The following is a 15,205-nucleotide window of genomic DNA, read 5'->3' as shown; positions in this document are numbered from 1 at the left end:
GAGAGAGACATTGAGAGAGACATTGAGAGAGACATAGAGAGAGAGACATTGAGAGAGACATTGAGAGAGACATAGAGAGAGAGACATAGATAGAGACATAGAGAGAGAGAGAGAGAGACATTGAGAGAGAGAGAGAGAGAGAGAGACATTGAGAGAGACATTGAGAGAGACATTGAGAGAGACTGAGAGACATTGAGAGACATTGAGAGAGACTGAGAGAGACTGAGAGAGACATTGAGAGAGACATTGAGAGACATTGAGAGAGACATTGAGAGACATTGAGAGACATTGAGAGACATTGAGAGAGACATTGAGAGAGACATTGAGAGAGAGACATTGAGAGAGACATTGAGAGAGAGACATTGAGAGACATTGAGAGAGACATTGAGAGAGAGACATTGAGAGAGAGACATTGAGAGAGAGACATTGAGAGAGAGACATTGAGAGAGACATTGAGAGAGACACATTGAGAGAGAGACATTGAGAGAGAGAAAGAGAGAGAGAAAGAGAGAGAGACATTGAGAGAGAGAAAGAGAGAGACATTGAGAGAGACATTGAGAGAGACATTGAGAGAGAGAAAGAGAGAGACATTGAGAGAGAGAAAGAGAGAAAGAGAGAGACATTGAGAGAGACATTGAGAGAGACATTGAGAGAGACATTGAGAGACATTGAGAGAGAGAGAGAGACATTGAGAGAGACATTGAGAGAGACATTGAGAGAGAGAGAGAGACATTGAGAGAGATTGAGAGAGACATTGTGAGAGATTGAGAGAGACATTGAGAGAGAGATTGAGAGAGAGAGAGAGAGAGAGAGACATTGAGAGAGAGAGAGAGAGAGACATTGAGAGAGAGAGAGAGAGAGACATTGAGAGAGAGAGAGAGACATTGAGAGAGAGAGAGAGACATTGAGAGAGAGAGAGAGAGAGAGACATTGAGAGAGAGAGAGAGACATTGAGAGAGAGAGAGAGACATTGAGAGAGAGAGAGAGAGACATTGAGAGAGAGAGAGACATTGCGAGAGAGAGAGAGACATTGAGAGAGAGAGAGAGAGACATTGAGAGAGCGTGAAAAGAAGTGTATGTACACCTGTGGTTGAAACAGTGTTTCGTCCCAGTCCAGGGAGATGGAGATAGCAGTGTACTGGAGGGACTACCGCTCCCTGTGTGCTCTCAAGTACCTGAAGCTGGAGGACTTCCTGGACAACCAGAGACACAAAGTTCAACTGGAGCTGGAGCCTCAGGGCCTGCTGCTGGCTGAGGTACACACACCCCGCCATGTATACACACACGCACATACACACATGCACGATACTCACTATACAGTACCAGTCAAAAGTTTTGATACACTCACTCAAAGTTTTGATACCTACTCATTCAAGGGTTTTTCTTTATTTTGACTATTTTTCTACATTGTAGAATAATAATGAAGACATCAAATCTATGAAATAACGTAAGCAAAAAAAGGATTAAACAAAGAAAAATATATTTTAGATTTTAATAACCACCCTTTGCCTTGATGAAAGCTTTGCACACTCTTGGAATTCTCTCAACCAGCTTCATGAGGTAGTCACCTGGAATGCACATGGAATGCATTTTGTTAAAAGTTCATTTGTGGAATTTGTTTCCTTAATGCGTTTGAGCCAATCAGTTGTGTTGTGTCAAGGTAGGGGTGGTATACAGAAGATAGCCCTATTTGGTAAAAGACCAAGTTCATATTATGGCAAGAACAGCTCAAATAAGCAAAGAGAAATGACAGTTCATCATAACTTTAAGACATGGTCAGTCAATATGGATAATTTCAAGAACTTTGAAAGTTTATTTGCTAAATGACTTAAATGTAAATGTAAGTAAGTGAAAGTGAAAGTTCAAAGACGCACATTTTGTTTTATGAGCATGGCCTTATTTCAATTACAGCATATTGGATGACTGTCATTCATATTCCATTCACCCAGCTCAATGTAACATCGATGGGTTTCGGCTACTACATGATTCTCAAATTTTCCTTATACCCATCATAAGGTTTCTACAACCTAGCCTATGAATGAAAGTTTACAACGTAGGTGCACAGGTCGAGATAAATTTGAGTAATCAAGGTGACAGACAGTAACACATTCAATACCGCCTTGCACACTCTTGCCAGCATCTAGCTGATCTAGGGTGTAATCATTAGTCCAACAGTTGCAAACAAGAGTTTCTAATGGACAAATTAAAATATGTTTATCCCCATTTCGTTCCGTTTGCTTCCATTTTTAAGAATGCTTTTCAACTGAATCGGCGGAATGAATGCACCCCTGATCACCTGCAATCACAGGTCACTTTCATAGCAGCCATATACAAACAGTATGATCACTTTGATCGTTGTAGCTTTAATTCCTTCTTGCATCCACGTGCTCTCCTCCTCTCACCCTTTCCCTTCGCTTGTGGACTTCAGTGCACCACAAACACATCAGCTGTCTGTGACCAGGCGAAAAAATATTTTTAAGCCAAACCTTCATATCATAACCGCTACACACAGCCTACATCATTGTCACCATTATTAGCTAACGTCATAGTCAACATAGCTACTAAAACTAACGCGTTAGTAAACCCACTACAATCATGCAGTACAGTGTAGTCAGCAAGCAGTTTAGCAGTTACACCGGCGGGCACCGGTGGCAGTAAATGAATAAAACCAAAAGCTTACCTTGACTTGGAAGAGTTCCAATGTTGGATCGCCATAGCCAGCTAGCAAACATGGCATCCCTCTCTGTTTGAGCCGGGTGTTTAAGTAGACTAAACTAGCTAGCTGCGCTCGCTAGCTAAGTAAGTGAAAGTGAAAAAAATATTAAATATCTCTTTCTTGCTTCTTCATTTTTTAAGAGACGTATTTGTTAAATGTTTTCCCGTCTTTGAGTCAACTACTCATTACATTAGTTTTAAGCACTGCAGTGCTAGCTAGCTGTAGTTTATGCTTTACTAGATTAATTATCTTGCAGTTCATGCAAGATGTTTCACTATTTTTATTTTTATGAAATTCACTGAGGAGGATGGTCCTCCCCTTTCTCCTCTGAGGAGTCTCCACTGATATGTGTGTATTTCAGGTAATGTTCTTCAACCCAGTCATAGAGAGAGGCCGAAGACTGCAGAGACAAAAGGTTTTCTCCAAACAGCATGGTAAGATAAGTTTTTCTCAGAACAGTGTGTTGTGTTAGTATGTGTAAACTCTTAGATAAAGCCCCGTCTTGTTCTTTATGTTGTCAGCACCTGCCAAGCCTGGCTCCATGTATCCCAGCATCCCTATAGGGCTCACACCTGCATCATCTCACTGACGCTCCACTGCTTCCCCACTGAGTAGCATGGAGTTGCCCCCTAGACACTGATCTACAGTCAGTTTAGTGTTTCACCCCTAATGGGTCACATTAGGATTGGGGGAGGTCCTAGATATGTGACTACATGCAACCTCCACCCAGAACCCACTTTGTAACTTTGTATCTCTCTGTGCTCTGTATTGCCATCTAGTGTTGGAATTAGCAGTGCTGTGGATTCATCTGATGGGTTGAGGTGCTTTTAATGCTTTGGAGTATGACAACTTGAGTGCGTCAGGGTTGAAACTTCTTCAGTGCAATCTGGGCAATCCTAATGGATTGAGTAAACCACGTTAAAAGTTTCTGCGTGAACAGGATAGATTGCATTTCAGGGGGATTTGTGTTTATCAGTATATCTTATTGACGCGTGTGTGTGTGCGTGCGTGCATGTTGGGTATGTTGCAGGTAAATCGTTCCTGCGTGCTCATCAGATGAATGTTGACATCGCCACCTGGGTCCGCCTACTGCGGAACGCCATCCCTACTGGAAACAACGTTCCCAGCTACACCCCACACACACACTCACGCTCACATTCTGGGTACTGTACACACACACAGGGATACCCTTTCTCACACCTCTTTAATGCTTCAGACAGCAAGCACAACATATACTGTACATGGGGAGACTGTTGACTGGTGTTTCTGTGTGTGTCGTAGGGAGATCTCAGTGGAGAAGCTGACTCTGGAGAGCGACTCTCCTCCGAGACCTGAGATCAGGAGAGACGTTGTTGACACACCCCACCTGGTGAGAAGAAGAGGAGGGAGGGAGGGAGGGTGCGGCAATGGAGTGATAATCATCTGATAGCCATCTCTGTAGTATCACATTCTCTTTGGCCATTCCCTCCAGAAAGCCTTTGACTAGAAAACAGTGGTTCAGTCATATTGGACTACTAGCCAAGGATGAATCTGGAGCGAGACAGAGCAGGGCCTGGGAGGAAGGAGAGGAGAGAGGTAACAATACAAGGGGAAAGGGAGAAATCCACACCAATTAGACCAAATTGGATCGAAGGAGCTTTAATTCGATCAAAGCCCAATCTGTGTTAGATTCCAAGTGTGTAAAACATGATTGGCATGAGAGGACAGAGAGAGAGGGACAGAGGGAGTGAGGGAGGGAGAGGGAGAGAGATGCGGAGGAAGGGAGGGCCTTGGTAACAGATGGTATGGTCAGTGGGGCTGGGGGATTACTGGATTAGTTACTCTGGTGTTTTTAGAGAACTAATTAACAGTAACGAGGGAACGAGGAAGAGAGGAGAGGAGAGGGGATTGAGCAGCCAGCCAGCCAGCCAGCCAGCAGGGAACTGGCTACTAATAATGATGAGTGACAAAATTGCTGTTGCCTTGTCTGTCTGTTTTTCCTTCTCCCTCTCTCACCTTCTCCCTCGTTCTCTCTATCTATCCCTCTCCCCTCTTTATATGTCTCTCTCTCTGTCTCTCTTTTTCTCTCACTCTCAGGAACAGCCTGTGATCGAGCCCTTGTCCCCTCCGGACCTCACCCAAGGGCGGCCAACCAGAACCCTATCCACGAGTTCCTTGCGCAGGTACAGCACCATGCAGAGTTGGCACAGTGTGTCCTCACACTCACACCTGAGTACATCCTCTCACAATATGGCCCCCACAGTATGATGCTGGAGAAACACACCCACTCACAATATGGCCACATGACCTGACCTCCTCCATAACACGTTACTGTAGCCACGGAGACATGTAACACAGCAACATGCTCTCTATAGAAGTGCTAGGTAGGCACAAAACATCAGATAATACTGCATCCTGTTTCTTCAGCTAGCAGATGACCATTCAACATGGTAAAGTAAAGGCTATTTCAGTGATTGTGATCGTTATTATTTTCTTTGTATCCTGGTATTAGACAGAGCAAAGGCCCTCTGTGTCTGCAGGACTTCAAGCTGATCGCTGTGCTGGGCAGGGGACACTTTGGCAAAGTATGTGTCCTCACATTTGAAATATCCTCCCTTTGTTTGGAAGTTCTCCATCCAGAGGATTTAGGTCGAGATTCAGATGAACCACTGGTGTTTTCCAGGTGTTGTTGTCGGAGTACAAGAGGACAGGCAGTGTGTACGCTATCAAAGCCCTGAAGAAGGGAGACATTGTGTCGCGGGATGAAGTGGACAGGTATGGATCAACACTAGAATGCAACACAGGCCAAGACAGAACACCGGCCAACTATATCATGCCTCTGTCTGACAATATATGACCTCCATCATGGTGAAATCACTATGACTGGATTGTCTAGTTTTATATACAGTGTGCCACAAAATTGTCAACACAAAACTGATTAGCAACAAACCATGGCAAACATATACACTGTACAAGTTAACTGTGTGTTTACATACTGTACTTGACATTAGACAATTGCCTCTCTTTCCTGTTGTCTATCATTCTCTCCTCTCTCCCTCCTCTCTTCCTCCTCAGTCTGATGTGTGAGAAGCGTATTTTTGAGACGGTGAACAGCTCCCACCATCCCTTCCTGGTCAACCTGTTTGCATGTTTCCAGACCCCAGAACACGTGTGCTTCGTCATGGAGTACACGGCTGGGGGTGACCTCATGATGCACATCCACGCAGACGTCTTTACAGAGCCCCGAGCCGTGTGGGTACCGCTGTGTGTTGGTGTGTTTGCTGTGTTCTACTGAATGTGTAACGGAACATGGGGGAGGAGCAGGCATGCTTTGAGATATGTATATTTGTGTTCATATGGTTGTGTACTGTATGCGTACTCATATCCATCCACGGTCTGTCTGTCCTGTCTGTCTGTCTGTCTGTGTCTGTCTGTGTCTGTCTGTCTGTGTCTGTCTGTGTCTGTCTGTCTGTCTGTGTCTGTCTGTGTCTGTCTGTGTCTGTCTGTCTGTCCTGCAGGTTCTACGCAGCCTGTGTGGTTTTGGGCCTGCAGTTTCTTCATGACCATAAGATTGTGTACCGGTGAGTACTCTGGGTAGACATGAAACACAGAACACATGAAAGACACCCTCTCATCCTCCTACCCCTTCATCCTCAGAGTACTCATCCATTTTGAATGAATCTTCATCCCTCCTCTTCAGGGACCTTAAACTGGATAACTTGTTGCTGGATACACAGGGCTATGTGAAGATCGCAGACTTCGGGCTCTGCAAAGAGGGTATGTTCTCTATAACTTATTCATCATGTCTCTGTAAGGATGCAAGGTCATAGCGGTTGTAGTTTGGATACTTTTGAGTCTTTTTATTGAAGCCTCTTTTTTCTATTGTGCTCATGTTTTTCTATATTTCTGACTCAGTTTGTGTCTCTCTCGCTCTCCTTCCTCTCTCTGTTTTTCTCTCACAACAATCTCTCTCTCACTGCTTCTCGTTCCTGATCTCTCTCTACTTCCCCAGGTATGGGCTATGGGGACAGGACCAGTACTTTCTGTGGTACTCCTGAGTTCCTGGCTCCAGAGGTTCTGACAGACACCTCCTACACCAGGGCAGTGGACTGGTGGGGTCTGGGAGTACTGGTGTATGAGATGCTGGTGGGAGAGGTAAGAGACTTGACTCTAAAAACCTCTTCAGAGATTTATATAAATATGACTCCATACATATCTAGCCTTATTATTTAGACATGCTCTGGAACTTTTGACGAGTACTAAAGTCTTTTTTAAACCTTCCGCTTTGGGCTGGATGTGTCAATGTGTAGTTCATACATGCATAATTAATTAGGAGAATTACTGTCTTACCTCAATTAGCCACGAAATCCCTAGTTCTTGACATTGTGCTGCACAATTTTCCCCTCACGTGATCCAGCCCCCTAGCTATTCGAGTTCAACCAATGAGCTTCAGCTCCTCGCCATATGAGTGACAGCTAGCAAGATGCACCCACAGCAAAGTGAGAGAGAGGCAATTTCAGAGGACCCCTTTCAGAACTACTGGCTAAAAAGTATACAAAGTACCGGAGAATCCCTTTAATGAGTTAGGCCCTCACCTTTAAAGTAATATATCATTTAAGCCAGTAATATGTACTTTAAGCCTTTATGGTAATACAGCACTTTAGTCTGTATTACATATAGTGATGTGTGTTTGAACCATATGTTACATAAACTAATATAGTGTAACGACTCACTAGGCATGGCTGGTTGGATGGATGGCAATGATGAGTAATAATGACAGAAGTCCAACACACAGAGGCACAACTTAAGCTAAGCCGGCATATTTATTCAAGATAAAAGGGTCACAAAGATAGTTCTCAAACTGTAACTGAAAACAAAACACTCTCCCACAGAGGGCTTAACTGAACTTAAAGTTAAACTGAACTTAAAACTAGCTGGGTTGCTACCCAGCTTACCAGCTTCACAATGTCCACGGGCTTCAAACAAATGTCTATAGAGCTCTGCCTTCGCCATCCAGCCAGGAGCTTTTCCCAAATGTCTGTAACACTCAGCCTGCCGCATTCAGCCAGTAGCTCCTCTTCTCGTGCTGAAGTGAACTTGCACCTTATATGCCCCAGGTGTATTGCAGCCTAACGAGGCTGAGTGGCTTCAGATGTGGGGCTTGGCACTGCAGCCTAGCTTGCTGCAGCCTGAACATGCTGGTTGTGGGGTGTGGCTTACACTCCAAACAGTGGCATTCCCCGGCCACATCACCGGGGCGCCATAATAGGTTAAATGAGTGGCTGCGAGCGTGACAGTGTGGTCTATGTGTGTGTCAGTCTCCATTCCCAGGTGATGATGAAGAGGAGGTGTTTGACAGCATAGTGAATGACGAGGTGCGCTACTCTCGCTCCCTCTCCACAGAGGCCATCGGCATCATGAGACGGGTAAGCTCCTCCCCCAACATTGACATCCCACCAATCACCAGTGGAGCAAGAGAGAATCTCATTGATTGACATGGTCAGTTTGGTCACTGTAAAGATGGAGCCATTTTGCTTCTAGTTTTCAGTCAGTGGGTTTTCTGTGAAAGTGTTTCTGATGTTTTTTCAGCTGTTTGCCATCTGTGTGTGTTGCTAGCTGGTGTTGGGCTGGGGTGTGAGTTATGTCTGGGTTGAGGTGTTTGTTGTTTTCTGTTGCCAGTTGTTGAGGAGGAACCCGGAGCGGCGTCTAGGCTCTGGTGAGAAAGATGCTGATGACGTCAAGAAACAGCCTTTCTTTAGGGTGAGTCTCTCGCTCTCTCTCTCAAGTTCCCTCTCTCTCGCTCTCTCTCTCAAGTTCTCTCTCGCTCTCTCTCTCAGGTTCCCTCTCTCTCGCTCTCTCAAGTTCCCTCTCTCTCAAGTTCCCTCTCTCTCGCTCTCTCAAGTTCCCTCTCTCTCGCAAGTCCCCTCTCTCTCGCTCTCTTTCTCAAGTCCCCTCTCTCTCGCTCTCTCTCAAGTTCCCTCTCTCTCGCTCTCTCTCTCTCAAGTTCCCTCTCTCTCGCTCTCTTTCTCAAGTTCCCTCTCTCTCGCTCTCAAGTTCCCTGTCTCTCGCTCTCAAGTTCCCTCTCTCTCGCTCTCTTTCTCTCTCCCTCAAACACAGACACACATGTCATTAGTTAAAATTCCTTATAAACCACTGATTAAACTATTTTTATGTAATCAGTGAGCGTGTTAAATAGTTCCAGCATCTGCTCCAACTCTATGTGGTACTGTCACGTCACGGGTTACTGTTTTCAGTTGCATAGATGATTCAATTCACCTGGATTCTATGAACCAATCCGGTCTCTGTTTCCCCTCTCAGGGTGTGGACTGGGAAGCGCTGCTGCAGAGGCGGCTCCCGCCCCCGTTCGTCCCCAACATCAGGGGGAGGGAGGACGTCAGCAACTTTGACGAGGAGTTCACCGCCGAGACCCCCGCCCTCACGCCGCCCCGCGAACGCCGCACCCTCTCCCGCAAGGACCAGGACTGCTTCAAAGACTTTGACTACGTCTCTGACCTCTGCTAAGGGTCAAGGTCAGACTCTCCCTTTAGACTGTGAGAGGAGCTGACGAGGGACTCTGCACTGCGAGAGGGATGTTACCAGGAGAGGCTTACTGCTGTTCTGTCCTGTCTGAACTGTGAAGAGGCAGAAGAAAGTTACAGGAGGATGTGAATGAGTGCTGCGGAGAAACATTGTCAGGATCTACTGACCTCTATGGATTTCTGGAGGGCCTTTTATAGGATGATACATGAAGATAATCTGGATGATGTAACACTCAGTGGATGAATGCTGGGGCACAGTGTCTGTGCAGCATAGCAACACTGGAACTGAGTGAAGTTTTATTTCCCTATAGAAATTAATGGAGCCCACTTAAAAGATGAAAAGTATTTTCTCTGTAGAAGACAATACAGTTGGTGCAGGGATCATCAGATATGATTACACCTTAAAATTGACCTCTCTCTATTGCCTCTTTGCCTGCTATCTCTCCTCTCCCTTTATCGTTTGAGGCTGATTACTGTTTCTGTGTGTATGACGAATGTCAAGGGATGCTAGTGAGGATGATGAGGGTGGAAGGTCGAGGTGTTTTTCTGTGTTTGTGCTGGGTCCTCGCCATGTCATGTTACCCATCGTCTTCAGATGGGATACTCCTCTACTCTCCCCGCTCGGTACGTCAGTGAGTTTTATCCTCAATCATTTAGAATTATTTTTCGAATTGTTTTGTGTGATTTTAGTTTCATTCTGGTGTTTGATTTGTCAATCATGCCGATGTTATGTCTGGAATTGTGACTTAGTAAAAATGTGAACCCAATGGACTGACTCACAGCTTTGCGACTCTTCAGCCCAATTACCATTCAGCCAGCTACATTAGCAGGAATTCTTTGTGATTTTTGTGATATATAACCTACAACATGAGTACAGTAGTGTATATTGTTTATGGATTGTCTCACACAATCCAAACTAATATAACTAAATTTGTTTGTCATCCAGGGTTGTCTGAACTCCTTTTAAAGCAATGTTACGTTCATTATGCTGAGTAATAGGAGAGCAGAGTGTGCTGCACTTCACCAGACACCGTTAGCAGTAGCGGGTACACCATGAAGACACTCAGTCCTAATGGGCCAAACACTTCTACAGCAGGGCCTATACCTTTCCATCATTGTGTGTGTGTGTGTGTGTGTGTGTGTGTGTGTGTGTGTGTGTGTGTGTGTGTGTGTGTGTGTGTGTGTGTGTGTGTGTGTGTGTGTGTGTGTGTGTGTGTGTGTGTGTGTGTGTGTGTGTGTGTGTTCTCTCCAGGTCAGAAACACACTGTAATTTGGAGTCTCTGCTGTAGAGTCACATAAACAATGAATGACTAGGCCTAAGGTCAACGTAATGCAATATAATAAAATGGATGAGAATGAAACAGTCAGTAGAGCAGGGCCTCCATAGTGGTGCAGCGGTCTAAGGCCCTGCATCGCAATGCAAGAGGGGTCATTACAGACCCGGTTCGTTCCCAGGCTGTGTCACAACCGGCCGTGATCGGTCCCTTTGGGCGGCGCACAACGTCTGCCGGGTTAGGGGAGGGATTGGCTTTACTTGGCTCATCGCGCTTTAGCGACTCCTTGTGGCGGGCCGGACGCTTGCAGGTTGACCTTGGTCGTCAGTTGAACGGGTTTCCTCCTACACATTGGTGCGAGCGGGTGTTAAGAAGCACAGTTTGGCGGTTCATGTTTCGGAGGACGCATGACTCGACCTTTGCCTCCCGAGACAGTTGGGGGAGTTGCAGCAATGAGACAAGATCGAAATTGGGGAGAGAAATGGGGTAAAATACAACAAATTAAAAAATAAGTAATCAAAGTCCAGCGTGTTATGTCATCACAGAGCAATAGTTACAGCAGTGATCTCAGGGGGCTGGAACTATGTCTGAAACAGAGAGTACCAGCAAGAAAGTAGACAAAGACTGTGACACAGTGGGCCACCACTGCAGGTAGGTAGGTGTAGAGATGGTGACATATGGCATGGACAAAGAAAGAGGAGCGACACTCTAGCAGACTGAGAACAGAGCTGAGTCTGATACTGTACAGCAGGAGAGGATGTGGTCCCATTGTTATTATTCAATGTGCTAATGACAATACTGTGCCCTGGAGAAGAGGAACAGGAGAATGAAAGACAGAGGGAATAATGTGTCAGATTATCATTTTGATGCAGAAAATGGAAAAAAAGAGACAGCGAACATCATTGTAGATTTTTTTTTTTAAAGGGAGAAAAGATGTGGAGGGGGTGGGGTTAGATGAGGAGAGATGAACGTGTTGATGATGTGTGTGGAGAGGGGGCACACCAGCTGTTGGAGTGAGGGGGTCAGGGTGTTCCTGGAACACACTTATCTCCTCCCTCGTTCTGTCCTTCTTTCCCTCACTCCTTCCTTGCCTCCCATCTTCATGCTCTGTTGCAGGTCGATTTTTACAAATGGTTTGTTTCAATATATGTTTTCGCTTGTACATTGATTGTTTTTGATCTAATGCTACTCAATGATATGTAACATGCATTTTCTTAAGCTAATCTGTAAGTGTTTGGGTTTATGGCAACCATTACTGAGAAGGCTGTTTCAGATTACATGATGTAGTTAGTCTCTAGCAACATCACTCTCTGCGCTGCTCTGACATAGATTCTGAATGTAAGTTGTAGGTGATGTAAAATTGCTGGACATCCTCCCTCTTTGCAAGCCACCATAATATGACACATTAGGAAATATGCAAATGAGACTTTACACCCTTATACCTCAAATGGAACCATATAAACCCCAAAATAGTGTTTTTTGACTACATAGGAGTTGAATTAACTCTTGCGATTGTATGGAGAGTAAACGTTACTCTAAATAATTAACTCTAGAATACTGAAAAACAATGCAGAGATTAAAAATAAGTATTTTGAATTAGTACTGTACAGAGTGAAACCCAATGAAGCAGAGTTAAATATCAACACTAAATTGAGCGTACTCAACTCTGAAAAGATAACTCTATTGCCAGAGTACGTTTTACTCCGGAGCATTGTTTTCTGGTCAAATCCCTAAACCCTGTGAGTCTACGTAGGAAATAGAGGCGCTGTTGCACTCTGCAGCAGACACTCTACTTGGACCTTCCAGTTCAGTACATTGTCCGTGTGCACCCAGCTACTTGTACCAACTAAGCTGTGCTATGCTAGCATTGTGGACAACCACAGGCACGTGGTTGCCAACAGATTTGGGGTCAAACACCATCTCCTCTGTTTCCTTTACATTGAGGATACGATGGTGTTCATCACACCACTTGACACACCTTTGAATTTCTGACCTGTACACAGTAGTATCAGCATCTTTATACATCAGACCAAGGATGGCGGGATATCATCAGAAAACTTGACAATATAGTTATTAGGATTACTGCTAGTGTATTCAATTGTGTACAGTATGAACAAGATGAGTGAACTCCCACAACCCTGCGGGCCCCCATGCTAATGTCTCTAACCTCAGAGAGGGTACTGTTAACACTAACCTGTTGAGTACGGCTAGTCAGGAATGAGTGGTACCACCTTATGATACAGGGATTAACACCCGTCTGCTTAAACTGACTGAGTAGGACATGTGGCTGTATTGTGTTAAATGCTGAACTGAAATCAATAAATAACAGTGTAGCACAGGCCTTGGGGTTTTCCAGATGCTTAACAATGAGATGCACTATGGTGTTGATTGCATCTTCTTGTCTCACAACTTTTCTTATAGGCAAATTGCTAAGGATCTAACACAGGGTTCACATCTGAACGGAGCTCGCACACCATGATCAGGTGTGCTTGAAGACTCTAGTGACAATTATAGGGTTGATTTCCAACCTATGAACACAATAATCAATAACAATGGAGCCAATCACATTATCACACTCATGTACACACTCATGTACATCAAATCTTGTATTAAAAAACTTTTAATTCATTGGCTTTGGTCAGCTCATCTGGTGTGTGTGTAACAGTGTAACTTTATTCCGTCCCCTCGCCCCGAACCGGGCACACATCAACAACAGTCACCCACTCTGAGCATTTGGTTGAGCTCCTTTTACACCCATTTCAGTTGTTTGTCCTTGTTTTTGAATGGTTGCCTCTTGCTTCTTGCCTCTTGCAGTTGATCCAGTCCTTGACCTCATTTGTGTTGTTTGGGTGTGTTGTTTGGGTATGCCTTTTGTCTTTTGGGGTATCAGAGTCAACACAGAAATGTATGTAGTCTGTGACAACCTCTGCTGACTTGTGCATGTCTAACTCATGAAAAATGTCCCAATCTGGACACAGAACATCCCTTAAGGGATTCTATACTGTCCTCATTCCAGACATTCACAGATTTCACAAGGGGTTTACTGTTCTTGAGAGCTGTACGGTAGGTGGGAATGAGCTGGACAGTGTTGTGATCAAGTTAGACAGGGGTGGTTTGGCTCTAGCTGTGTGAAGGAGATTGAGCATGTACTGAGAGCTCCTAGTGAACAGAGAACCTAGCCTATGAGAAAAGGACGGCTATGGAAGGAAAAATACATTTTCTATTCATAGAAAGGTGGAAATTAAAGGCCTGACTGAGACTGAAAGTGAGTTGGTTAGGACGAAAACAAGTCAGCAATGGTGATGTTTTCCCCCTGTAGAAAGGGTTCTACATGGATCCTAAAAGGGTTCTACCTGGAACCAAAAAGGGTTCTTCAAAGCGTTCTCCTATCGGGACAGCCGAATAACCTTTTTTAGGTTCTACAGTTCACATAAATTGCAGCCAAGACTGGAATTTTCATTTAATTTCCGTGGCCATACTTCTTTTCATAGATAGATTGCATGTCTGCTCATTTTATTCTCAAGCTACCAACATAATATTTGATAGACATCGTTTACCAACTGGGGTCATTTTGACCCCAAGAAGAAACTATTGGAAAAAGCATCAATCACAGCAAAATATCAACTTATGTTTTATCAAAACATCATAAAACATTTGTTACATGTTATCTGAAATAAAATATGACCAGAATAGACTGTTATTTTTGCAAAATTACAGTTAATCAGCATATTCTGTCAAACATATATATGCATTTTTCCTTTATAAAATGTGCAGCTTTTTCCAAAGTACAATCCACATTAGTACTAAAAAGCTAATTTACCGTAATTTAATTATAGTATCATTTAGTTTTCAGAATTTTTAAGTAAATATTAATTGTGTCATATTCATGTGGTCAAAATTATCATACTTTAAAGGGGCAGTAAAGCAACATTTTAAATACATTTTATTGACAAAAAAGTTCAATTCACTTCAAAAAGTGATTCTGAGAGACAATGACCAAAACTAACTAAAGCATGCCTACATCTAAGTCACTACAAACTAAAGTATATAGCACCAAGCATATACTTCCAAGTTGCATATATAGAATATTTGAGGATATTATAGGAATTCTGGTATTTATATCATATTTAAAGTAGAATAAGTATTTTTCAGAGAATACACACCAATACAACACTATGTGTACATTTAGAGGGTAGCTGGTTTCTGTATTATAGTTTTACCAAGTATTCATACCACTGACAGACTTTTATCAGCTGTTTTAACAACAACTAAGCATGTATGTGGTCTTACCTAGTTATAACCATTTATAACCATAGGCCCTAAAATAACTACATTTCGGGGGATATACACACCAATACAGCTCTCTATGTAGATTCAGAGCCTATCTGAGTTCTGCATTTCAGTTCTATCAAGTATTGATACCATTGCCAGACCTTGTATACCTTTGGCAAATTGTATATATAAAAAATAAGGTCATTTTGGTTTTGAACACGGTCATATCATGCGTGGTATAGAAAAGTTACATCTTAGGAGAGTACATGGGGAGCTCTGCAGATGATCTGTCTATCTGGTCAAAATCCCTGATACAGGTCCCCCTCCACTCTCTGGTGGTATGGTTAACAGGTCCCCCTCCACCCTCTGGTGGTATAGTTAACAGGTCCCCCTCCACCCTCTGGTGGTATGGTTAACAGGTCCCC

General features: G+C 43.8%; 1 protein-coding gene across 7 annotated transcripts in view; it reads left to right on the top strand.

Annotated features, from left to right (window-relative positions):
• LOC139576320 (serine/threonine-protein kinase N2-like) overlaps nucleotides 1–10,001 on the top strand; it is a 40,728-nt gene extending 30,727 nt beyond the window's left edge. For 4 of the 7 annotated variants that reach the window (XM_071402314.1, XM_071402306.1, XM_071402320.1 and 1 more), the window contains exons 10-23: nucleotides 1,113–1,256; nucleotides 3,078–3,150; nucleotides 3,747–3,879; nucleotides 3,998–4,085; nucleotides 4,793–4,878; nucleotides 5,202–5,280; nucleotides 5,379–5,470; nucleotides 5,771–5,947; nucleotides 6,214–6,276; nucleotides 6,396–6,472; nucleotides 6,708–6,850; nucleotides 8,014–8,121; nucleotides 8,375–8,455; nucleotides 9,014–10,001. In XM_071402314.1, coding sequence (XP_071258415.1) covers nucleotides 1,113–1,256; nucleotides 3,078–3,150; nucleotides 3,747–3,879; nucleotides 3,998–4,085; nucleotides 4,793–4,878; nucleotides 5,202–5,280; nucleotides 5,379–5,470; nucleotides 5,771–5,947; nucleotides 6,214–6,276; nucleotides 6,396–6,472; nucleotides 6,708–6,850; nucleotides 8,014–8,121; nucleotides 8,375–8,455; nucleotides 9,014–9,217 — 1,548 coding nt within the window. In that variant the 3' untranslated portion in view covers nucleotides 9,218–10,001. Of the gene's footprint in view, nucleotides 1–1,112; nucleotides 1,257–3,077; nucleotides 3,151–3,746; nucleotides 3,880–3,997; nucleotides 4,086–4,792; nucleotides 4,879–5,201; nucleotides 5,281–5,378; nucleotides 5,471–5,770; nucleotides 5,968–6,213; nucleotides 6,277–6,395; nucleotides 6,473–6,707; nucleotides 6,851–8,013; nucleotides 8,122–8,374; nucleotides 8,456–9,013 lie in introns of those variants that run through there. The other 3 variants (XM_071402295.1, XM_071402276.1, XM_071402330.1) reach the window with 2 other exon arrangements.
• Nucleotides 10,002–15,205: the final 5,204 nt, after the last annotated feature.

Source organism: Salvelinus alpinus, chromosome 1 (assembly GCF_045679555.1).
Source record: "Salvelinus alpinus chromosome 1, SLU_Salpinus.1, whole genome shotgun sequence".
Classification (NCBI taxonomy): Eukaryota; Metazoa; Chordata; class Actinopteri; order Salmoniformes; family Salmonidae; genus Salvelinus; species Salvelinus alpinus.
This window is presented reverse-complemented; position numbering and strand designations above follow the sequence as displayed.